A 26105-nucleotide genomic window follows, 5' to 3' on the forward strand; every position below is an offset into this window, starting at 1 on the left:
GTCAGCACTACAGCCACCCTGCAGGTCTGTGCCCTAGAGCAAAAATGTGTCCCAGATGTGCCTGGAGTTGGTTTCTGGTTCCCTGCGTTTGCTTCTGGGGCTGCTGTGCTGACTCCTGATCCCCATGTCTGTCAATGAGGTGCCTTTGGTGACCTAGTACCAGGCAGCAGGAATCACCTGGCACAAGGGTTTTGGTGGGATTTACGTAGCCCGAACGCACCCCAACGTATCCGTGCCATCATAGAGGGACAGCCCTGACTTTATCTGCAGCAGGCAAATTCAGAGTAAAAATGCCACTCTGATAGCTCAACACTGAGCACAATACTGCTGCCCTGATGTGATGGATACTTGGGAACCAGGGCTGCACGATGTGCTTTTTCTCATCGGTTTTGCAAGATAAGGGAAATGTTTTGGTGTATTATAGAATAACAGAGAGGAGAAAGATAATTAGAGTTCAATTTTATTAACAAAAATTTTAACAGAAATTTTTGAAAAAGAAAACAAAAAGATTTTTCCAGTTTGATCCAGTCCCATTGACGTTAACTGTGGCTTCAGTGGGCTTGAGGCAAGGTCCAAGCAAAACAATTTTCTTCTCACACAGAAGCAACTGAGATTTCAATTTCAACATGACTACACCAGTGTTGACAAAAAAGGAATGCCCTAAAGAAACACTGAGTAAAGCTAGGTTACTTCTGGTCCCACCAGTGTTTTAAAAAAGACACTTCCAAGTACCTTAAACAAGTGACCTAAGTCCTTCCAAGCTGTCAACTACGGTGTGAGCTGTGTGCTGCGAGGAAGGGAAGGACCTGAGAAATGACACAAGTTTCCTCACTGCATGGGACAGACTCTTGCAGCCTTCTTGTTACAATGGTGGCACATCCTCCTAGGGTCTCGGGGTCCTCCACAAATATTCATTCCTCCTCCTGACACCCCGCTGGGTGTTCCTCTGCTAGTCAGGGAATGATAAAATGGGACCCTTTTGAGCTACTGGTTCTTCTTGTCTTTCAAACAGGTAATCAGCTTTGTCCACTGGATCAGCAGACCACAGAAGGCCAGCTAGCACGTGGAGGCACAGCAAAGCTGCTCATAATACCCTGATAAAAAGAAAGGCTGGAAGAGAGGATAAACAAATCTTTCTCATCAGACCCAAAGCCTGAGAAGACAGGAGGAAGAGGAGAAGGAGGCTTTGCTGCTAGAACCTGTTCCCTGCATGGCAAAAAGACGTCTCCCTGGGAAGTGGGGAGACACAAAAATAATTGCATTCCTGCCTGCTAGAAAGGATTTCCAGTTACAGGGAACGGAGAGGGGAAGCCTGCTCCTCTCATTCCTCCCTCTTCTCAGCTTTGTTTTCTCGTCCTTTTGCTTTAAAATTATCCTTAAAAATTATGGGGACGAGGCAAACTCCTGAGCTCTGGCAACTGTTTTCTCACCACACTCCCCATCCTACATGAATCTCTCTTTCTGGTAGCTGGGAGAAGTCAGAAACAAAACCCTCTACTCTGACACCCCAATCCCCACAGAAGTTGAACCCACAAAGCAGAGCGACACTTCTCCTCCAAGAAAGCAGCTCACCAAGTGGCACGAGAGGAAGCAGCTGGGGCAGGAGGGGAGCTGCAGTGTTACAGCTGCCCACGTCTTTCCTGGGTGCAGCTCCTAACGTGGTGGTAGAGAGTGGGGAGGAGGAGGGACTCTTCTGCCTAAATTCATCCCAGTGGTGAAGCTGAGAGAGCAAGTCTTGTGTCCTTCAGTAGCCTTGAACAACATCCCACCTTCTTCCTGTGATCAGTTGTGAAAACCAGGCACCTGCTTCCTCAGGGACAAGTTTCCAGTACCTTTGACACTGGGCAGAGGCTGAAGTGTCTGTGTCTTTGCCATCCAGACCTTAATTCGTGAGGATCTCATGTAGGTTCAGCCTTGATGGTTCTGAGCTTGAATCATTGGGAAATAACTAAGAATATTTTCCTAAAGTTTCTTTCCCTCCCACCCCACCACCATGCATTCCTGGTTTGCATGGTCATCCATAACCACAGCCTGACTTAGGGTAAGACCCTTCAGGGGCCATAATTGGGCACGAACATGATTCACCTATCAACAAGGTGACAGAGGTCAGAAAAACCACGTCCTCATTGCAAAAGCAGCCCTACTCCGTGCCCTGCAAAGCCGTATCTGTTGCATTTGTGTAGACGTGGTGCTCATGTTTGGTCTCAGCATGCTTATCATCGGTACCTGGGCGTATGACCAAAGGCACTTGGGCAGTGCAGGTGTGATCTGAAGTGACCTGTAGCAGCGGCTTGTTCTCCAAGAGGACATGAGCAAACAGCACGAGTCATCCGTGGCAGAGGCTACAGGTGCAGGGCTGGTGGCAGCTGAGCTCAGGCTGCCTGCCTGGGTCAAACACTGCCAATAATAAAGGCTAAGATCTACAACAGAAAAGTGATGTATTAAGCAGTTCCAAAGGGGCCAGGCAACCTAACGAAGCATTTTATCCCTTATAACATTTTTTTTACTTTATCACCTAGTAAAAAAAACACCATAGCAACCTCACCATAGCCTAAAAGTAGCCACTCGCTGGAGGATTGTTTTCCACTGGCGGTCGCTGAAAGTTGGTGTGAGGAATGTGGAGCTGAAAAGTTGCACCAGATACACAAGGGCTGCAGCTACCAGGATAATCCCGCTCTTGCACATGCAGGACAGCAGCTCTGCTGGAAGTGTGCATAAAAACATTGCTGCTACAGACGCTTCCTACCCACAGACCCAGGCTGTGGTATGCTCTATTTCACCTGAGCTAATTCATCGATATCTGGATATACACTCGATATAGCCCACCGTTCCCAAACCTTCTAAGAATACTAAGTACCCTTCAAGCTGTCGCATGGCATTCCTACCTAGGGGATGTTACTAGCACTGTTGAGCACAACATACAAAATGAAGTGCTGTCTGGCCTCAAAAGCAGATTTGCCAAGCCTCAAAATACAGCATTCAAATACATCAAAATACAGCCAGCTCCTTTTAAAGGCAATGGCGTAAAGCCACCACCATGCACTGGGAGCTCAGCAGCTGCTTGAATGCCACTGTTTGTGTTTCATGAAGGATACACAAGGAAATATAGAGCAGCTGCTCTTGCAGTGGCCAAACCCCACCTGACTGTCTTTGCTTCCTCCCATGGGTTAATTTCCCACAGCATTTTCTTTCAGTTGGACTCAAGGTGCGCTAAGACTTCTCCCACCCTCACCCCCACGCCCTGTAGGACTTTGTACATCTCCCTGCAAGGAAAAAAAAATCCACTGCCTGTTATAAACAAATCAAATCCTATAAAAGACAGTCTGAAGACTATCTTTTTGGCAATGGGCTTTTCCATGGATTATGATTTTTACGACTGCCAAGTTTTGCAGTATAAACAACGTCAGTTTTCCTTGCAGTATCTCCGTAGGTACGCCACCTGTAGTGATCGTGACAACGGCAACTAAGCCATTCACAGTAATCAAGGACAGTAATAAAATTCACTTACAGGAGTATACGAGCACATTTATTACAGCACACATGTTCGGAGCTGCAGGGAGCAAGGACATTTGTGGCAAGTTGAAATGCGAGTTTTTCCTGCTCCCCGGATCCACGTGAAGAACATGATGGCACACTCACGGTACGCCGTTGCACCCATTAACTGTTTGTACCTGAACAGCTGTGCTGCTGGGATGGGAGAAGCCCCTTCAGTTTGTGGGCTCCACCAGTTTGTTGACCAGAACCATCAGCTACAAACTGGAAGCCCTTACGCCTGCGCTCCTGCAGCCGGCTCCTCATGTATCTGTGGGGCAACACCAGCCAGGAAAGGGGAAAAAAAATGGTCTTAGAAAGACACAAGTTGTTCTGAGAGCACATCCATAAGGCATTAAGAATACGTAAAACTCCCTCTTCACTCAGCTGTCCTGAACTTCCTCGTGTTTAAAGTGAAAGTGAACATAAAATCCCCTAAATGATTTCAGGCTTGCAGCTGTTAGCACGAGATTGAGAAATGCAGTTCTTTTTGCTCTTACAGTCTCTTTCAAGTCCCTTTGTTCTTACAGACAGAGTTCAGGACTGTGTAATTCTGCAGGAAAAGTAAGCTGGACCATCTATGTGGTGGTCTGTGCTCCTTCTCATTGCCTTGTTGACTAGGGCATGACTCCTCAGGGAGCCAAGACCAGTGATATTTTTGTGTCAAAATGCTCATGTGCAGCAGAACTGCGAACTTGCAGCTTGCCTATGCTCAGGTGTTGCCTACAGGCTCTGTATACCACCAAGATTTTGCCCTGATAGCAAGTGTGGGTGGTCAGGGTGTGTAGTTCTCCCCTCAGTTCTTCCCATGTGGGCCTTCTATCAGTGCTTTCAAAGTAGAGCCAACCAACAGCAGCGCAAACAGGCAGACAGACAGACCGAGCTGCTATCTTAATGGCATGTAATGCATGGAACAACCCCAACAGCAGAGGTCCCCAGCTTGGGGACCTTGGCTGCAAGGCCTTGGCGTGATAACCACGGTTAAGCAGAAGTATTTGCACAATCTCCAGTTATTATTTAATCTAACACCTCGGGCAAAATGTCAGGCTATTGTCTTGCAAAAGCGTAGAGTGATGTCAAAGGCCATAAAATTTCTTACAAGGTCTTTCTCAATTCAGGCTAAGAACAAAACAAATAAAAATGTGACTCAGATATTCTGACAGAGCAGCAGCCTCAGCCTCCAGTTCCAGCAGCACAGGAGCAGGCATGTCCCTGCATATTATGCCCCTCTCGCCTCAGTTGGGCAGCTTTCCTTCCAAACAAAAGCTCGCTTCGTGAGAAATGAGGGCAGGAGAGCCTGTTTCTTACTCCACTCTTCTTCAAAACACATCTCCAAGGGCTAACCCAAGGTCTGCAGTCACAGCTTCTCTTTAAAATGCAAGCAAATTGACAAATAAAAGTATGGTCCAAATAACATATGGATTAATTTTTTTTCCCCACAGGTTCTCAGTAGCCCTGGTAGTCTCAGGGAGATTCATAAAGAGACACGGTGGCTCCCCAGGTTGTGCATACAGGCGCCCCCTGGGGAACGAGAGGAATACAGATACCTCCTTAGTAGAAAATTCCCAAATTCTTGGTCCTTGAAGGGGTGGATGGTGAAGGAAGGCTCCTTGTACCTGGGCAGCCAAAGTTCACATAGTCGTCTCCCACTGTCACCCCTCCCTACGCTCCTCATTCTCCTGAGGATATCATGCTCCTTAGCAGCATGTTGATTGCTTCACATGTCAGATCCTGGCATCACCTGGAGTTTCATCCAAGCCAAACCTGGCACGCACCTGGAAGGTGTTCCCACCGCGAGATCGGAGCCATGCAGCTCAGCTCCAAAGGGGGCGAATTCATCTGACATCCCCACTGGAGCTAGCTGTGCAGCACCTCTAGAGAGCAAGTCAACCCATCCCAAACTAAAATCAGACCGTCTGCAGCCCCCTCTTTCTCTCCACCAGGCTTCTCAATGCTTATGGCCATTAGCTCCCCTGACAGGCTGTCTCCAGAGGAGATGACGCTTGAGTTTTAAGGGAGATAACTGGCCAAAGTCTATTTAGGGTGTTGCAGAGAAAAAGGTTGCTCACCGCAGACCAACACTGCATGATCAGGCAAGACCGATCACTAACATGGGATCAACATGCTACAGGATGATACAGCAGCACAAAACAGATTGGAGTCAGGCACGGGCGTGTGGTTCCCCATCAGCCACAGTAATGTCAGATTTTGTTGCTTTTCCTTTTTTTCTGGCTGGCTCCGTGCCAGCTGCAGAAGGACAGGCAGGCAATACCTGGTCCATCACAGAGTCTGCTGCTACAGAAGAAACTCCCCAGATTTTTTAGCATATTTAAATCATCTGATTGAGATTTTTAGGAAAAATTTAGGAAACCAGCACAGCATGTCATTATGCCTGAGCCCTGTGACTTGGTTGAAGAGTCCCAGTGTTAGATTTATTGTGGCATGAGCATACGGCTTCATCATAGACCCAGTTCTGCCTCAGGCCTTGTCTCAGATGTATCATCCATTTTTGAAAGCATTAAATTCAGCATTTGAGGGAGATTCAGTAAGAAAGCATGATGCCAACAGAGGTCAGTACATCACTGTAACTCAGTCACTCCTAATCTTAGCTAGTAAAAATAGCTCACCTTGTAGATCATGACTTTTTTTAAATGAGCAAAGAGATTTAAAAGATACTTGTAAATAATATCCTTTAAGAGGAATTGTCCTAGTCACTGGCTCATCCGAACAACAACAATAGAAGAACAAACAATTTTTAAAGGAAAGGAAAGAACTTCAGTGACCATAGCATTTTTTGGCTTTTCTTCCTCCTCCATCCCTCCACCACACACACAAATTTTTAAAGTAAATGCTGAAAATGAATGAGAAGATTATAAAATTGTCCTGTTTAAATTGTGAGAAAGGCCACCAACATGGCAGGAAACGCACCTGATAGCTACTGCTCGCCCTAGGATGTTGTCATTGCATCAGCAAGGAACTGCACGCGGAGTCTTGAAATAATTCAAGCCCTCTGTTAAAGTAAACAGAAGGTTTACTTTCTGCTTTGTTGGGAAATCCCTAGTGACAGGTTGTAGAAAACAGCGACTCCTTCTCAGTGGCCTGCCTCTTAATGAAAATGAAGAGCAAATGCCTGGGACACTGACCTCCAAACTGCCCCCGTCAGCTTCACGCTGAGCAGAGCTCACCTACACTGACCAAGCGATAGCACTGACTCCAGCTACTGCCACTCTCCCTTGTGAACGGGGTGCAAGCAGACCTCCTCGGCATTCGGAGCGGGTGGGAGGAGGATAGAGCAGCAGCAGCAGCTGCCAGCAGAGGGAAGGTGGAGTTCACGGGACTTGCTACCAGCTTTCCTGGGCACGACTTTTTACATTCCCTTCTCTCAGCAGTTACTCCCACAGGTTCCCATTACCAACCCCTACCGCAGCCCTCACGTTGCCAAAACCCACCAGGTGTTGGCGGGACCAGGAACCAGCAGATGGAGCTCCTCTGGGGCTCTCCAAGTCAGCTGAAGTTTTTCTAAGCAGTCCTGTTTGCACCTCAGTTACCCAAGAGCAGAAATGATAACACTGATCTCTCTCCAGCTCTTCCAGGCAGATGGTGTTTGTGCACCTCGAGCAAGCTTTCCCCAGCAGGGTATCAGCTGTCCTTGGGACTCTTTACACCCCAGCCTACCACAACAAACATCACATGCTGCAGGGACGGTCATTTATCACAAGAAAAGAAGCTCCTATCTTTTAGGGAAAACAAACTGAGCAATGGCAGGCTCCGGTATGCACTGGCAGAGAGGAATTCTGTGCTGACCCACACAAATCTCTGGAGAACAGAGCTTAGGGAAGGCCTCCAAGCACCAACAAAGTAGAAGTGAACGTTGTCACTATTCAGCCTCGCTGCCCGAAGACACAAGCCTGTGCCATCACTCAGTGATCTCCTGGCTAATATTTTAACCTCTTGGCCAATGCCACCTACACCTCAGAGAGGAATCCAGGTCAGTAAGACATTAAGGTGGGATTCGGCCCGTCCAGTCCCACAGATACCTGCAATGTAGATGTCTACTGATGTCTGCGCTTACCCAGGTAAGACTGCTTTTGCAATCAAGAAGAGTAAATAATTGAAAGGTGCAATCCTCTAGCCTTGAGAAGACATCTAAAATCCGTCTGCTGAGTTACACCCTGGAGCGGGCTGTTTCTCTCCCCACCACAGTGAAGAATTTGTTGATTTCAGAGCAATAACCTTCCAACAAAGAGCACAAATGAGCTTGCTGGAGGAGGGGAGGGAGCCCTGGCCGAGTCGTGGGCCTGGCAGAAGAGCACACAGCTGTGGCCAGTCCTCCCAGGAGCACTGCCAGAACAGTAGTGAAGCAACCTCACCCTGGAAGATGCAATTCCAGGTCCCAAATTGCTCCAGGCCAGAAATAACACAATATTTCCCAAGCCAAGATAGTACAGTCAAGTTTGTTCGCAGCACTCTATTTTTTTTGGACAGAGGGAGTCATTTGTGCTGAATCACAGGAAGGGAAGGCGAGGCGAGGCGAGGCAAGGCAGGGGAACCCTTTCCAAAGAAGGGTGTACTCGTGCAGGGGCAGGAGAAGGTGGATGAAGGTTGAAGGGAGATTGAGGTACAGGCACAAAGTACAGCATAAGGCAGAACTGGACAAAGTTAGTCAGCCCTTTCCCTGCCACACAGCATCTGGCAAGGCACTCAGAAGACAGCTCAAAACCTATACACAGGCCTTTACAGATGGGGAAGAGCAGGAGGAGGATGGCCATGGAGCAGGTTTTCTAGCAGGAGCTGATAGTGCCTGTAACACAGAGAGCTTCTGTCTGTATACACCTTCATTTTCTTAGAGCAAGTTTTAATACTTTCAAACCAGAAAATGCTTCCCAAGATGCCCCGAACTGAAACCAGCCCAGCACCTTGTAACACATGCAGCGCTCCCCTTATCTGCTCCACTCCACCCTCGCACTCCTTGGCTGTCTTGTCGCCTGCCCATCTCCGCTCCAAACTCCTAACGTGACCATGGCACCCCAATGGTGATGACGTGTGGAACTCCACTCACTGCACCAACACGCCTTTCTGCTTTAAGTACAGATGGGACTGTTGTGGACCAGCCTAGCTGTTTAGGCCTGAGATGTTTTAAAGAAGAGGGGTGGTCCCTGCAGAAGTATGGGAAAAGACAGTTCAGATTTCTCCCCACACACCCCCTTCCTTCAGATACAAGAAACAATCAGTAGGCAAGGCAAGTGCTGCAGAGGATGGAGCAAGCATCTTCAGTTTCCTCTGAGTCATAAGAATCCCTTCAGGTATAAATTTGCCAACTCAAGCTTTACTTCCAAATTATGGAGCCCACCTGTTCAGTCAAGGACTTATTTACCTGCCAAAAACATGTCTGTGTTTTCATATTCATCTTCATTATCACATCAGCTTCCATGTTTTTGTCTCACTCTCACAGCTCTTTTTCTTTCCCTTCCTCTTAAAATCCTCCCAGTGTATCAACACTGTGATATCAGCTGTCTCCAGAAGATACCACTGTCCTGCCAGGGTATTCAATTATGTCTAGTTTTTTGTAATGTTACTCGAGTGCTACTAAACACAGAGTTGAACACTTTCTTCTTTAAGAAGAGAAAGGATGAATTAAAATAGAAGAATGAGGGTCCTGCACCTCCTCAGAGGTCATCACCACCTGCGTTTATAGTTCACATGAGTCTTATTTGGGTGCTGGAAGAGAACCAACACCAACTGTTTCAAGTTGGAAATACTGCAACATGCAGCTCAAGCAAACCCAATAAACTATTTCTTTCAGCAGCTGAAGTGGTCTACGATCCTAGACAAAATAAATTAATCTACAGCTCTTTCTGCCCTTCAGCTGTTCTTTACAGGACGCCCAAATCCCGCTCATACACCTCCTGAGGAGATGCCTCTCGCTCCTGCAGCCATTTTACCAGTCAGGCCCATCTGCTGACCAAACCCGCCCAGATCATCCAATATTCTTGTTAATATTTTATATGGGAAATGACTTCTCATTTTCCAAGAGTATTTTCATGTGAATAGTGGGTCAAAGTCCAGTGTCTCTCCTTTGTAGGCTGTGCATTATCACCCGCTGAAATCTCGGTTCTCATTGACACAGCGATAACAGCAAGGAGGTAGCAAAGATCTGTATTCAAGTTGTTTGTAAGTGTGATGCTGATGTGAATATGGAGCATGATAGGGTCAAGGTAAAATAAACAAGCTATGCAAAGCCAGTTTATTTCCCCTGGGCAGCTACCTCTTTGTTATGTCAAGGGCTTATTTGCCTGCAGTAGGTGGCACTTAGTGATCTTTTAATTTTAAGCCAGCTACTTTGTGCCCATCCCCTTCTCATAACAAAAAGACCATCTTCAGAGTCTTTCTTTGATACAAAGCAGGTAATCTGAACAATAAACAGATAAACAAAGCTTGCTAGAAAAAATGATTAAGTCCCCTTATCCATGTTTAAGAACTGTTTTTCTTTTATTCTGCCAGAGTCCTGGATACAACAGTAAAAGCCAGCGGAGCAAATCATAGAATCCTAGAACCATTAAGGAAAAGCCCTCCAAGATCATCTGGTCCAACCATCCCCCTACCACCAATGTCACCCACTAAACCACGTCCCTAAGCACCACGTCCAACTTTTCCTTGAACACCCCCAGGGATGGTGACGCCACCAGTTCCCTGGGCAAATCCTACATCCCTGTATTTGCCAGGGCTGTGGGTGCAGCAGCAGTGCCAGCATGGCTGTGATGTTTAAACAGCCTCATTTGCACCCTAGCTCCATTTACGAATATTTGGAAACCAAAGTTCAGATCAAATAGGTTTCCACAAAGACGCATCTTTTCAGGCAGGCGAAAAAGGCCATTCAGGCTGTCCACAAAGCTAGGAAACATAAGGACCAAAACATCCCCAGCTGAAAGCTTATTCCCAGCACACACAAAAACATGCAAGAGAACTGTGAATTTTCTGTGTACTTTAAACACAGAAAATACTTATATAAGCTTATGAAGGCCAGGATGTGGGGAGATGCCCCCTCAGCAGGTGATCCCTGGGCAGGCAGCAGCCTCCCTGCCATGCATCACACCCTGTGGGGCTGACCCACGCCAACACGCCTACTTGGCTACCCAGTAGCCATCTCAGGGAGTATCCTCACCAGGGACTGTAGGTACCATATCGCTCCCAAAATGCACAAGGCAAATAAACCCGGTCCCATACCTCCCTCCTGCATGCCTTCATCCTACTCTTGATTAATGAGGCTGGAGAACAGCCCCACCAAGGTTTTCAGTAAACACTTTTTGGGAAGCAAAATCATAAAGCAAGAATTTCTGAAATCTGAAAAGTGAAATAGTGGGCCTTTTGGCAACAGAGAGAAATTCACCCTCAAGATTTTCCTTTTTGGGAAGCCCTGCTGACCTGAGAGAGATCCCAAAGCACTCAGAGCTTGGAGTTTGAGTGGCACACACAGTATCTGCCTTTAGAGGTGGGGGAAGGAGAGCAAGAGAATTGCAAACAAGAGAGCCTGGCTTGCATGCCCAGGGAAGCTCTAGAAAAAATATCAGGGTAATAAGGTTTTCTCATGTGCATATTGTTTCAAAACAATCTACTTTTATTTTCTGGCAGAGCACATAGGCATAGACATAAGATAGACAATTTTGTAAATAATTGGATATTTTTTATTAAATGAAGTGTCTGCATACTTTTCCTACTTTTTTTTTATTTTATTAAAGATTAAGACACTTGACTATCCTCCAAACATCCTGCCTTCACATTCCTCTCCAGAGTGGGTAAACAGGAAATCTTGCATAATTGTCCATGTTCTTTATACCAGTTTGGCATAGGCATGGTGCCAGAAGGCATTTAACACCTTTGCTGGTAAGAACCCCCATCAGCCTAATTACTAGTGGAATCATAACTGGGGAAACAAACAGCAGCCTGGTGGTTGAGCAAGTGTTAGAATGAGCTGAATATTACATTTCTCGGTTAAGTTGGCTTTGTGCAGCTACATGGACTCACCTACCTCCCAGACCAAGATAAGAGTGAAGCAGAGCAATGGGCCAAGAACCTTCATCCCGTGTATCCTGCTCGACATTTCCAAACAACTAACTGCAGTTTCCCTGCTGCTCCATGCATGAGTTATTTTGGGAGATCCTCCTCCTGAGACATCAAGTTCTTACTCCCTAGTCAGGCTGCGTGCTGGGTGTCTGAGAGGTAACTCAAGGCTTTGAGAAGCAGTGGTGGAATGGCCAAATACCCCAGAGAAAGGCACTGAAATGACTGATCTGGTGAACAATGAGCGCTGTTGAGCTCTTTGTTAAATCACAGTGTCAGCATTAAGGATCTGAAAATGTATTATGTGCTGTCCATCTTTCCAGGCAGTATAAAGATTTCAAATTCAATTAAAAGACTATATTTCACCAGCTATGTACAGGTTAGCTACAGAAACAAATCTTTCTCTAGAAAGTAACTAAAGAAAACAAGCAAAAGACAGATCAAAATGAATTGATTCAATGAAGAGTTGTTGCATGTGCACTAAGTTTTTCCTGAAAACAGCTTCTGGAGCTCCTCCCGAGATGAAGCAGATCTCCACAGAGCTGTATCTTCAGATGGGACAGAATCTGCTGCCCCAGCTGGGATCAAATGGGTCACAATGGCTCAGTGAATCCAGCACAGCACTGGGTTCTCATTTAAATAACCTCTAAAATACACCTTGAGTTGGGATTTCCATACCACTGTGGTATAATCAGCTCTTGCTCACAGGATAATGAACTATATAGTTCATGGAGTTGTAGGAGACAAGGAGAGTTTTGTCAGGGCCCAGGTTTGCACAAACCCAGGAAACACTGGGAGATCCCCTGCCCTGTCCCGTGGCACTCTCTGTTTTCCCACCACCACGTCTGTCAGCTTTTTCCAAAGTGCATCTCACTTGCTCATATGCGAGAAGCTCTTTTTGCCCTGCCTGCAGCACGTGCAGTAGAAGCAGAGGGAAGAAGTGAACAACTTCACTTCCACCTCCCACCTGATCAGTCTGGACAGGTTTTGGACAGGGCCTGGCTCCCTGCAGGGGTGCTGAGGCCTTTGGGAAAACCCCATATTCAGGAGATCCTTCAACTAAGCCTACAGGGTCCCTAGCTCCTGTCAGACACTATTGGAGTTACGATGAAGGGTAGCATCGAAGAAGAAAACAATCGTATCTGACAAATATTGAATGATAGGGAAGAATTCACAGTACGACACCCAAAACTACTGATCTCTCCTTATCTCTCTCTTCCATTCCTGGAGCAAAAGTGATAAAACTATAATAAATATTCCCAAAACTGCCTATTACCAGTTTCAGCTTTAACTTCTGAATACAAGTTTCTTAAAAATAAACTTCCTTGAAATCATGATGGCCTATAGTAAGGTTAAGATCTACTACAGTTGTTAAAATAACATCAGTGAAAATAATAACTAAGCAGTGTATGCTTCTGACAGAAGACTTTAAAACGAACAGCCTACCAAACTGGCAGAAGTAACTAGCTGAGCACCTGGACCCAGAGCACTGAAAGTGCCCCATCAAATTCAAGCGTTGCCAAACTGATACCTTCCTCATTTCTTCTTGAAACTGGAAGTTTGTTTTGTTTGTTTGTTTGTTTTTGTTTGTTTGTTTGTTTGTTTTGTTTTTTCATTTCAGTTTGGCTTCGTACAGCTCAGAGATTAGTCCATGGAAAGTTCAATTTTCTATCTGAAAATTTTGGAAGGAAGAGTTAGTTTGATTCACAAACTACAAATAACACTGCCTCTGTTTAACAGACAATCTTTTAAATGCAAAACTTCCTCTTCCCACATCTAGGTAGTGACTTTAACAGTCTCATTCAGCTCATAACACTTTCAAATGCTGCAATTTTCTTCACTTTTAAGTGTAATCCTATTTTCCATGTAAGAAGCAAGGTTAGGGTAAAGGTCTTCTGCATGAATCCTGAGAAGCCAGCCTCTGCTTTGGTGCAATAATTAGTGTGGGAGAAAACCCTGCACATCTTCAGCAGAGGGAGAAAAGTCAATAAGCCACATTTACCCTCCCAGAGAAGAAAGAGGAGGTGAGGGTAATGCAGCCAGGAACCTGAGCAGATATGCACAGCACTGAAGGCAAGGACAAGGGTTTCATACCTGACGCTGAGCAATACGGACCACAAAGAGACACAAGAAAGCTGACAAAAAGTGAGATTACTCTAAGTGGGGATAGAAACTCAGGGTGAAGAGAAGAAAGAGAAAATCTGAAGGGAAAAGGAAGAAAAAGCAGGTAAAGACTTCAAACAGAAGAGGAAGAAATAAGCTGTGCATTCAATAAGAAGATACGGAAAGCAAAGGGAAGTCCATGGCTGTGCGCGAATGTGACCTCTGCCAGGACAATTCTATGGAGCATCAGTTTTTAGTGTCATAGGCCATCCTGGTAGCTCACAACCTGTTTGCATCCTGACCGTGTGTGGTCACCATGTTTTCTGCATTCATAACTGAATTCATAACTGAATGCAGAGCAAAAAAGTCCATAGACACCTTTTAAATACGGCTGTGTAGTTTATTTTCAGTGCATAAATGGTGTCCTAAAGACAAGACAGAAAAAATTGTGACAAAGCAAATGGAAGCAGGCCGGCAAGGATCTAAAACTGGAGCCTGAATACTACAAATAAAATAAGTCTGAGCACTAAGAAAATACCATGGGAGAAATTCCACAGCAGCAGAGCAGTCCAGTTCCAGCCATCACACTCAAAATATGTACTAAAATCTGCCATATCATTGCTGCTTCATCACTGCATCATGAAGAGACAAACCGGGAGTCAGATCTGCTTCAGGAACAACACGGACACAAAAATCCAGAGCTGGCAGTCAGAAAGCTCAAAAACACCCTAAGCTTGAGCTTGAAGCATTTTATGTGAAGTCACAAAAGATATCAAAATGTAACACATTAACTTTACCTCTCCAACCTATCGTATAGCAATATCTTCAATTCCAATCACATTCTCAAACATGGGTTTAGAAATCCTCACACAGATGAGTTCTGTAGTTCATCGGACTTTTCCTTGTCAGAATTACTACAAGATGCAAGCACTTCTCAGTTGTTATTTTTGTTATTTAGTGTTAGCATTCAAGCAGCAAAGAAATTCTGGGGGATCCCTTTAACGCCCAGGCCTGTTATCTGTTAAACAAAGAGAGGAAAAAAAAGTGAGAGGGAGGGAAGAAGGGAGAGAGGAAAATAGGAAGGAGGGAAGGAAGGAGGGAAGGAAGCAGATAAATCTCTGAGCACAATGGAAACATTCAAATGTACAAAAATATATCATAGCAACCTATCCCTACATCAAGGGTCCCCTGCTTCAAGAAGAACCCAAAAAGAGTCATTACATGGAGTTCTTTAGAAACATTTACCATTAAGATCTTCAAGATTATCAAGCACCGCTCATTAATTTTGCTAATTTACACAGTATTTGTGACTGTTACATGTGGTGCTTAGCTCTGTGTTATCCAAACAACCCATAGTAACTTTTAAATTACTTTGACCATACAAGACAAATGTGAGTTTTAGAAAATACCAATTCCCTTTTATAGCTGAAGAACTGAGGAACAGAGATTAAAAAATGTCAAGGTTCATAATGATCTTTTGGTATTAGTTTTCCTGTGGCCTCCTAAAATTGGCCACTTGAAAGATCTATCAGTTCTCAGCCATGGGAAATCTGTTCTGGATGCCCTTTCAATTAGGAGTTCCCAGATCCCAGATTAGATCCCCATCCCTCCTGGAACATGTCTTCATCCTATTGCCAAACTGATAACACAGTTTAATTTTTTTCCATTTCCCTTCACTAACAGCCCAACCCTTTCATGCTATGGTCAACTTTCAATGACAGTAACTGCTGTTTCAGAGGAGCATTTTATTCTCCCAATTCCCTTTTTGCTAATGGACTGCAAAATGATGAGAGAAAAAAAGCTTTGGCTTGAAGAGCCCTAGACAAAAATATGAGTTATTAATTATTTAAAAGGGAGCACCCACTTTTAACAGACTAAAAAAGTCCCAGAAGTTTTGGGATGGGGATGCAATGTTTTGCCCTGGTGAATGTAAGCATTTAACTTTTAAACTAGCAATCTGTGATGTAAATATTTAGATATCCTGGCACAACTGAAAACTGAGATTTAAGGGAGAGAAATTTCTGAAACTGATAAAATTATAGTAAGAAACAGGAGCGACACCCAGTTCCTTACAGTGTATTACAGAATATGCTATACAGACGTGCAAGTATAGGAGCTGTGAGGCCTGACAGGTCTGATTTACAGAAAAAAAAAAAAACCAAAAAAAAAAACATAAAATCCCATCACCTTGAAAATCTCTCCCGCGTGGGGCTCCTTGGCGAGGGTGGCCTCGTCCAGCCCATCATAGGCAGACGTCACGTACAGCTCTGCGTAGTCTTTCCCACCAAAGCAGCAGGAGGTGATCCTCGGCGTCGGCAGCCTCACAGTTTGGATTCTTTTTCCTGCAGGGAAAAAAATACAAAATAAAAAAGAGACTGTTTCCCAATTCCCTTTTTGCAGGGAGGATGCAAAGGTGAAATTGCTGTTAGTGAAGGTGTCATGGCTGTGGCATGCACTCGGAAGGCCTTCCCCATCCAGACACAGCCCGAGCCACTCAGGCCATGTCCCCACAAACAAGGTGCCACCAGGGCAGGCCTCACCCGTCTCCGGGTCGACACGGATCACTCTCCCGGCGTCGATGCAGGCCACCCAGAGCTTCCCCTCGGCGTCAATGCACATCCCGTCGGGCATCCCCTCCTCCTCCTCCAAGCGGTACACGAGCCTGGGGCAGGCTGCAGGCAGAGGCACGGAGCCGGGTGACCGGAGCTGCCACCAGCTCTCTAGCAGGTCCCCGTCCGGCAGCTTCCCCGCTCTTGCCAGCGGACAAGCTCGCGTTCTGTGAGAAAAATGTGCTGTAAAATTCATATCGTGTCGGCATTTCTGAGCACTCCTGCCCTGTACCGAGGGGCGAGGACCAGAGGCCCTGTCCCCGTGACAAACCTCCCAGGCGCAGCCGCTTCTCCTGGGCTGTGTTGCTCATGGCAGCCTGGGCATCTCGTTGCAGGCAATGCAATCCACAGATAATGGCATCTCTCATGGGTAAAGATCAAGAACTGGACTTATTTTCATGGCCAGCAAAGCCCCCTGTTTTGACTAGACCCGGGAACCATGTTTGGCGGGCTGGGCTGTGGTGCAGGCCCTGCAGTCACCGCGCCACCCAAAAATATAGACACCAGCACTGGGCCAAGCCCGGGGAGTGCGTCCTCATCAGGATTTTGTATTCGAGAAGGGAAGTTGCATTATATCTTCTTTAGAAATCTTATCTCCTAAAATCTTAGCGGAGAAAACAGAAATCTGAGTAATTGCAGTTATTTTGTATGGTTTTCACCCATCAATTCACCAAGTTCACACAGATTACAGTATAAGGAAAGGCAGATCAGCCACTTAAATTCCTATGGAGTATAAGAGGTTCAGACAGCACAAAAATACTCCACAGTTTTAAAATGAGGCTACATCAGTTGCGTTCTCACTTGAATTTCCTTTTTGCAGATATTACGATAATAAATCTTTGTCCAGAAAATGACTTGAAGAGAAATTCACCAAACATCTGCAGACAACCTTAACTTCAGAATTGAGAAGCTTCATTCACAATGATAACTTGATTTTTTAGATACATTTCTGTGATATGTACATGTTCATCCTGTATTTGCAATTATGAAGCGAATACAGTTGAGGCATTCCAGTAGGTGGCACTCGAGAATAAACAACAACACAGAGGCTAATTCTCGGCATAAATGGCTTTGTCCCTGCAACTCCTTGGACTGGTCTAAATATGAGCAATCTATCCAGGCGAAAATGCCAAAGCTGAAGGACTGTCAAAAGATTGCTCACCAAATACACCTGCACTATAACTAAATTTGAGAAAAATCACGGTCAGCCTGCTGAGAAGCTGTAACCAGATACAAGATCTCTCAGATAAATCACAACATACTACACACCCAGGTCTTGCTGCAGAAAGAGCAATAATGCTACTTGTCACCAAATTTAGAAAAGTGCATGTACCGATCTTTCCAGTGTGCACATCATAGCTGAAGGCATGCACAGCGTATGCCAGGCTGTCGATGTGAAAGAAGGTCCTGTGGTCCAGGGACCAATCCAGACCATTGGAGATGTCCACCTGGTCTAACTGTTTTATTACCGAAAGATCAGGGAAAAGAGTATAGAGAGCCCCTTGTCGTCTCGCTCGGACCCCCGGCGCTGTCTCTTCAGCCATCGTACCTGAAATGAAAGCAGGAGTGTTGATTAAGAAGCAGCAGCTTGCTCCCACAGGATTGACTTCCTCATGTTCTGTCAGAAAACATTAACTTTTAATAAGAAGTCCTAGCACCAGATATTGTTGCTACGCTCCTCTTTAAGCTTACATGATATGACCTACTACTCATTTGATAGTAAATGCCTCTGTGCAATAGTTTGTATTTCCCAGGCTGACTAAAATAGGAAAAAAAAAAAAAAACAAAACAACTCCATCCCAAGGCATTGCCCAGTGCCAAAGCAGCTGAGCTATGGAGCCACTGCAAGGACAGACACTTTGCAGAAATGGGCCTGGAGAGGTCCTACACACCCGAGGATGGCAAAGGCCCCACAGGAAGCAGCAGAACGATAGAAGAGGAGAAAAATGCCCTCTTCAAGGCAGTGAGAATGGGACCAACACGGTGCTGTCAGACTGGTGAGATGGAGAAGGAACAGGCCAGGAGCAGATGCTCCTGGGGAAGTGATCCTGGCCAACAGCAGGACGAGTTTCTGCATCTCCATGTGGTTTCAGTCGTAGGCACCAAAGACAAAGAAAGCCACAAGACGCCAAGAGCTGAGGTTTTGCTCACAATGAGAGGAAGCAAGGACGTAGGCAAGTATCATATGCTCGTTGTTGTTGTTTATAGGCTACTTTTATTATTTAAATGGGCTGTGACCTTAAAATACAGGTGCTGTAAATTACAAGTAAAGAACAACAGAGGTGAGATAATTTTTTAAATTAATTTATGCCTCAGTGTTGCGTTCATTATTTAATTTCTGATTCACTCTTACAAAAGTGAATCTTATAGATTCACCCTTCTCCAAGGAGGGAGCTCTGGAATATATTAAGACCCCTGGAGGAGACATTGAAATTTTCTTTCAGTTGGGGCAATCTGTTTCTGTTGGTCTCCCATTTTATAAGATTTCTTGAGTTTGTTTTACAACATTTGGCCAAAACCACTGTTGAAATCATTGTGCACACTAGTGTACAAACAGGTGTACTTTAACTTCTCTCCTATTCTCATTCTACTGACACATGAGCCCTAAAGCACAACCAGAAGCCAAATGAATTCACTGATTTTGGCAAATTTGAAATAAGAAGATGTGGCTGGCTGGCAGGGCCATTTTCACTCACACCAGTTGCTCTGTTCCCACTTGTGTATGGGAGGAAAACCTCAGGGGTCCCTGTCTGCACTGCAGCCAGTGGCAAAGGCCCCGCTCGCTCTGCCAGCACCGTGTCCTATGGGCTGAGCAGGGTTTGCGTTTGAAGGCGGCGAGCCTCAGCGCCTGCTTTGGTCTAGGAGCCACATCCTCCTCTGCACCTCCAGAAACCTTCCCACCCACATAAGCCCTTTGATGGCTTTCCACTGCCTGCACAGGCAGACTTTTGGGAAATACCATCTGCTGAGTAGAAGCAGAGCCTGCCTGCCTGATGGCCTTTCTGGGCAGCCTCTGCCCTCATCTAGATCAAAGTATCCAGCACCGCCTGTCCTCCTCTCCTGGGTGACTGGAGGCTGAAGCAGCAGCTGAGCACACTACTCACAAGATGGCTCACACTGGCGGCAGTGGTTTTTGTGGGGAATTCAACAAAGGAATCGAGAACATGGAAGAAAGTGCACTGTGTACAACACACCCTCATTAGTTCCTCTTTGGTCCGGGGGAAATTTCTGCCAGCGACTTACCAGCAAAAAACCTCCCCTTTGGATCCACTTTCCCGTCATTGAACCTGTTGTTGGGTTTATCCTGCTCGAGCTCGAGGATGGTGGTGACCGCCTGGGTGTCCCAGTCCAGAAAGGCAAACCTGGTCCCCAGGGCGATGGCGTAGCCCCCGCACTGCCGCGGTGCCACCGAGCCGACGCGGGCATCTGCAGGCGAGAGGGACGGGAGACGATGGGCACCTCTGGGTCTGTCAGTGGGCCCTACCAAGCCCCACCTCACCGAGGGCATCCGGGCTTGCCCAGGGCATTCCTGGCCCAGGAAAGGCTGAGCTGATGTGAACAGAGCAAGGCCAACATTTCTGTTGACTGTCGCCTCTGCAACGTCCTCCTCCCCTGAGGAGCACAGCTCGCCATCTCTGTGTTGTCCATCTCTCTCCCCCTCCTGGGCGGACACAGCCCTTAGGACCATACCTTTCCCTCTGCAGACACGGAGAAGACTCACGAGATGGAGCAGCAAATAGCCCTGAAGGCAGCGGCCCCTTACCCACAGACACGCTCTGCACCTCGCCGGTGACCGCGCTCCAGCGGCAGACTTTCTGGGAGTTAATATCGACGTAGACGAGCGCGTCCTCCCGTTCCTCCCAGACCGGGCACTCTCCCATCCTGTTCTTCTCCCTCACAACAGGTTCAATTCTGATGGAGGAGGACATGGCCTGAGGGGAAGAGTCAGTAACAGACTGAATGAAAAGTTCTCGCTCTGGGGTTTTTTCATAACGACAAAGCTTAAAAGAGGAATTTGTGAACGGCAAGCCCCCAAATCCCACAAAACGGAGTGATTTAGGAGGCCCCTGTGATATCTCTGTGGCCTCTCTTCTTACCCTACCCTAGCACCTCCTGGGCTGCGGCTGAGCTCAGGGAGCCAAGGCTCCTCCTGAGCAAACCTCTCTCAGGCGAGAAGTGCCGGAGAAAGCCCAGAAGACAGGCAATGTCACACCTCACATGTATTCCCCACGTGAGCTTCCTACACTTACTCAGGGCACTTTCCCCCCTCAGCACGAGGGTTTTTATGATGCTGCCGTGCTCCCAGGCTTGCGGGCTGCCTGGGGATGCCAAGCCATGACTGGGGACCCCTGGGGACCGTGGGTACCCCCAGACTGCAGGAGGGGACCTGGGCAGGAGATGAGCATGGGTGGGGGGAAGCCTCATCGCAGAGGAGCAAAGTTCTGCCTCACCAACGCAGACGTACTAATTGTGCATAATGCCATCTGCAGGCTGTCCGCGCTGTGGAGCTCCCATCCCGGGTCCCTGCTCCCACAGGGGGCTGATCCCCCTCCCCAAGATCCTTTCCAAAAATCCGTCTTGTTTGCATCCCTCTGCCCCACGTCGCCCCATATTGCTTCCTCGGGGCTCGGCCGCTGCCTGGCGCTGGCCCCACCTGCGATTTGAGCAATAACTTCCACAGCTCAGCTGTTACAAAACAAAAGGGGCCTCGGTGGCTCCCTCATTCAGCGCTGAGGGAGATGCCGCCGCTCCACCCGCCCACCAGAGATGGGAGAGAGATTCCCTGGGAGCCAGCCAGTTCCTGACACCATGCTCTTCCTACAGCTTACTGTTCCAGTGCGGGCGTTGTTTCCCAGCAGGTGAGCCAAGGATAAGATTTGCAGATAATTAATTAGCACTAATATGCTTCAAAGTAAGCGGGAAGAGCCAGCAATCACCAGGAGTGAAAATGCTCACAACATGGGAACCGGGGACTGCTCTGCTCTCTGCACAGCAAGGCAAGGCTCAGACAACACAGCTTTGATGTTTCCCCCCAGATCTATTCACCTGCTCCCAAAAACGGTGTCTGAAGAACACGCTGAGGCCACAAAGCCAACACGCAGGCTAGGAAGTGATTTTGCACCCATGCATTATGGTATGGGGTGGCAGTTTCTCAACCTCATCATTTTTTTTGCCCAAGTGCCACGTCTACATACCATTTATATGCAATACATGCTGAGCGTCTCCGGGTCTCCGCTTTGACACCAGCCACAATGGCCAGGGGCCAGCATAGGAAGGCTCAGGTAACATTGGCTCTGAAGTATAAATGAGGCTGTGTCACGAGGTGCCAGCAAAAATGAACCCTCTAAAACCTGTTAAGCCATGCTGGAGCTGGAGGAGTGAGTTTCTGCGGGGCTGAAGTTTGGCGCCATGTGGCTGCAATATTTTTGACCTGACAGACACTCAGAGACTTTTAACACTGACTTCACCGTGTCGTTGAGCCGTGGCTTGGAGAGCCTGGAGACGTTCACCTCCACGGGATCCACCTCCTGCTGCAGCAAAGCGGGGGCCAGCAGATAAGGGACCACAAGGCGCTGACTCACAGACCCGTCCCAAGGCGCACGCACCCACCTCACCACCAGCTGTTCCGTATGGCACCAAGTCCCACCACCAGTGATGAACCTACCCCAAAAATTGCTGTTCAAAACACCCCGGGCTCATCACCTCGAGGCGTCCTTTTGCCCCGCACCTTTTTGTGCAGCACCTCTCAGCCTGTTGGCCACAGCACCAATGCATCAGAGATGAGTGTGCAGGCAGGAAAAACATAGCAATTCCAAGCAGAAACCACCAAATCCTGCCATGTTCTCCCCAAAAGAAATACAAGAGGCTAAAAATGTCACGGTCACCCTGGCTGCATCCACTTTTCACAATTTTATTGGCATTTCAGACTCCTGGAATCACGCCTAAAGCCCTTACACGGCTGACGGGTGTCACTGCCACCTTCTCCAAGTTAAACTATTTAAAGTTGTCAGAATTTGGAGGCTGAGAAGAATATTTCCTGCTAGGAATGAAAAACTAATGTGAAAATATCCACTCTGAAAGAAAATAAAAATAAAAATAAAATCTTTCTGGTAATTATTTAAAAATAAGCCATTCCCATCTTCAGTACACATTGCATTAAAAACTGATCTTGACACAACCTGGTAATTGTGATACCCCTAAGACAGAGGTAAAACACAAATGAATGACTGGCATTAAAAGGTTTCTTTGCTGTTTCTCTCTCTCCTTCCCGTGCCAGCACACATCATTTCAGTATTAATTTCAAGCTGAAGCTTTCAGCAAGAGAGGCAGCTAGAGCTTTCAATGCATTTATAGGGAACGGTAGCCCATGCAAACCAAAGAATTTTAAGCACAACTTCCCCTCGGTCCAGCAGCTGAATATTTCTCTCAAGCCGTAGGGCACCAATGCGAAACGCCTCAGCTAACCAAAACAACACACCTGCCGAGGAAAGTATTGCGAGACCTGGGTTGGTGTCTCTTTTCCAGCGCCGGTCCAATGAAACCGGCTGCCGTTTTGGGAGCCGTCTAACAACGCGCAGTCGCTGATGTTATCTGCGGCGAGCAGGTAGCCTGCTGCGCTTCCCATTCAGTCAGCAGTCAGCTGAGCGATGAGGCACGGACCGAGCCCCTCCTGAACGGCCCGGCTGGCACTGCCAGCAGCGAAGCATGTGATAGGGAAAAGCCCTGGCTCAGCGCTTTTCTCCTGTCGTGAGAGCAGCTGAGGAAAACAGGCGTTGCACCACGCGGGTGCCCCGGGGTTAGCCCGGTCTCCCCAAATTTAGGGGCAAATGAAAGTCACGGATGATAAAAAGGGCAGGTTGATAAAAGACGCAGGGGAGGGTTTAGTAGCGCAAGTCGCTTTGAACGGTGAGGGAAAATTATTCCCGTGATGAAGCTGTGCTATCGCCGTCGAGCCTTGGCTCCTGCTCCCGGCCATGCCGCCGGCTGCCCTGCGAGGTGCCCAGCCCGGGCGGCCGCAGCTCCGGGGGGCTTGGGGTGGTGGCAGGGCCCGTCCTGAACCAGCAACGCATTTCTCTGCCCATGTGAGAACCGAGCAAACGCTTTAATTTGGTGCTCACGTGGCTCACGGGATGAAAGCTTCTCCCAGATAAGCAAATAACCGCATTTGACCTAGGATTATCCCGACATAGTCATCATCTAGTCAAATGCAGAGATTAAAAAACCTACGGCCCTAAGCCAAACTCCAGCATTTCTCGGCAAAAAGCTGGCAATCCTTCCCACCCAAATCCTTGCCAAATGCCTGCGTTTCAGGCAGAGCGGTCGTGCCCGAGGTAAGCACCAGCCGCGGGCTGCCCTTGCGCTGCCACCCAGGCTGCCGGCACGGCCCCTCTCTCTCTGCCCACCCTCACAGCATTTTTCCCAGTGCTCTACACTTTTTCTTGCCACCTAAATTATAACTTTGAAGGAAAAAAAAATAGAAGCCATTTTTTTTTCCTACAAAATACATCCTAAAGCATTTTTTTCTACAGGAATTTTAATGGAGAAAACCGTGTTTCCCAGTCAACTCTTTTCTTCAGGTGACTTGAGCTACTTCCTCACCACATGCCATGGTGGAGTAAAATCAAGTCACGCAATGGGAGGAAACACCTGGCCACAATAAAAAATACATTGCGTGCCACCCTGCCGGCGAGCAGCTCGGAGGCAACCCCATCGGTCGTGCCAGGCAGAGTGCAGATCCCACCCTGTTCTGCACCATCTCTTTGGGTTTTTCTGATTCCTGTCCCACCAACTCCTGGTCTACTGGTATGGCACCTCCCACCCCACCCGCCATTTAGACATCCCCTGTGCCTGCCTTCCTGCAGGCTGCTCTTAAAGGCTTCGTGGACCCTGGGGACAAGCGGTGCAAACCTGCAGCAACGGGTGCACGCTTATTCTTACCCAGCCAGTCATTATTTTAATAATTTCCTCAACTCGAAGAGCCTACACCACCATGCACTTCGCCCGTTTTTAACTTGGCTGGTTTGCAAAGCAGAAATTGAGAGCAAAGCTGGCCGATGGTGGCCACGCGCCCCTGTACCTCTGTCTGAGGGCTCCCCAGCCCTCGGTGGTGCTTCCTTCTGGGCTGGCTCGCTCCCCTCCCGCTGCCTCGCGCTCCTCTGGTGCCACTGTTCCTGCTGCTTCTTATAGTCCCTAAGTTTCTCCCAGCAGCGCAGTCGGGGGAGTGTATCAGCGCGTTAGCGCGCCATACATATTAATGCAGTATTTAAATACTGCTGTTTGTCTTCTGTTACCTACAGGCATGTACTCAGACAATAGCGCTGAATTTGTTACCGCCACCATGCAAGTATTTACTAAATCTGTCACCCCTCTCCTTTTCCACAGCTCCCCAGGTTACCCTTCTGTAGCTTCTTCTCCTTGAGCTTCCAGCCCAACTTTTCTCTCTCTGGAAACCTTACTTTGCATATAATTTGACCGTCTCCAGCCCTTAAAGCCATCCTTCAGCCAGACAGTCATCTTCTGCAGCTATCATTCCCACCCTCCTGGCAACAACAACAGACAAGGTTAGAGCTAATGGGGACACGGTTATTAAAATACTCCAGACAGGCACAGGTGTAGCTACTCACCCCGGCAATAGCCCACTCAATGGTGTTGCCCAAAACTCAAGCGAAGGCTTATCTTCTTGTGGTTTCGCCCTTTTGTAGGAAGGACCTGGTCCCTCCCTGATCTTCAGTCAGGAGGAGCAGGAGCTCCCTGGGCAGTCAATGCCTCCTGCTTTTATGTAGGTAGAGCTCTTTTGCCTGCAAAGGATTATTTGGGTTGGTTGGGCATAAATATGCTTCACCTATGACTATAGATTTTGGTCACGAGGATGAAAAAAAACCCTCAGGGCACAGCAGCTGCTTCTCCTGATACAGCTTCTCCTGTCATTGCGCTCTTGCTCAACCCCAATTTAAATCAGCACAAGTCCTTGCTCAGAGAGGTACGTGCCGCTAATAGGGCAGGGATTAAACAAAAGCTGGGAAGCCTCCCCACCGAGGGAACCGGCAGGCGGCAGGGAAAGGCCAGGGAGCGGCAGCTGCTGAGCCCGTTTGGGGATCGGGTGCTCCGTCATGAGACTCGAGTCAGACACCCGAGAGATACAAACTGAAGTGCAGGAACCTCTGCAACGTGGTAGTAAGGGTACAGGGAGCTTACTTGTGCTTGTGCCTATTTATTTTCCGCTGCATCTCCGGCCATCCATTAGCCTTCAACCACAGCTGCCCTACGGCACAGTTCCCGAGCTGCCGCTATCGCTAGGTTCATGGCTTCGGAGATCACGGCCCTAAATTAGCCACACGCTCCATCTCCCTCACCTCATACGCCCTCACTCTACTCTGTTTTGAGTTTACCTTGCCACATGTAAAGCGAGTGGAGGCACAGTGGACACTTGAAGAAGCCCCAGCTTCCTTCATCACCTTGCTCCTCACCTGACCTGAAGTGAGCTGCTTAAACCTCCCGCTCTTCCAGCAGCTGAGACTTACCCCACACACACTTTAGTGAGGGAAAAGGGTGACTTGCACGCCCCTCGGTCGAAAGCAGCCCTGAGGACCTGGTGTGATCCAGCAGCCGGACAGCTGCCGAGTCACCCACTGCACGCTCAGGGGGCTTGGAGACACACGCAGATCCAGCAGAGAGAAGCCAACTGCAACAGACTTGGAGAGACACAGTGGAAAACCACGGTGTGCCCATTCTTGGAGCTAGATGCAGAGAAAACGCACAGCCACAGGCTCTCTTGTTCACAGTCGGTGGATTAAACTCACACAG

General features: G+C 47.6%; 1 protein-coding gene across 4 annotated transcripts; it reads right to left on the reverse strand.

Moving 5' to 3' along the window:
* Window positions 1-418: 418 nt before the first annotated feature.
* Window positions 419-25108, reverse strand: LOC310884119 (regucalcin-like). 4 transcript variants are annotated; one of them, XM_083805464.1, is made up of 7 exons: window positions 22780-22941; window positions 20065-20233; window positions 19545-19727; window positions 17635-17850; window positions 16233-16364; window positions 15880-16034; window positions 419-3802 (listed from the first exon to the last, which is right to left on the reverse strand). In XM_083805464.1, exons 1-7 carry the CDS (start codon window positions 22924-22926, stop codon window positions 3767-3769), a joined length of 1038 nt encoding a protein of 345 aa, XP_083661590.1. In that variant the 5' UTR covers window positions 22927-22941; the 3' UTR covers window positions 419-3766. The 4 variants fall into 4 exon arrangements, with proteins under 4 accessions (XP_083661590.1, XP_083661591.1, XP_083661592.1 ...); XM_083805465.1 differs by lacking the exons at window positions 419-3802; window positions 22780-22941 and adding exons at window positions 14072-14710; window positions 24926-25108; XM_083805466.1 differs by lacking the exons at window positions 419-3802; window positions 22780-22941 and adding exons at window positions 14072-14710; window positions 24379-24813.
* Between the last annotated feature and the right edge of the window lie 997 nt (window positions 25109-26105).

Source organism: Anser anser, assembly GCF_964211835.1.
Source record: "Anser anser genome assembly, chromosome: 1".
Lineage (NCBI taxonomy): Eukaryota > Metazoa > Chordata > Aves > Anseriformes > Anatidae > Anser > Anser anser.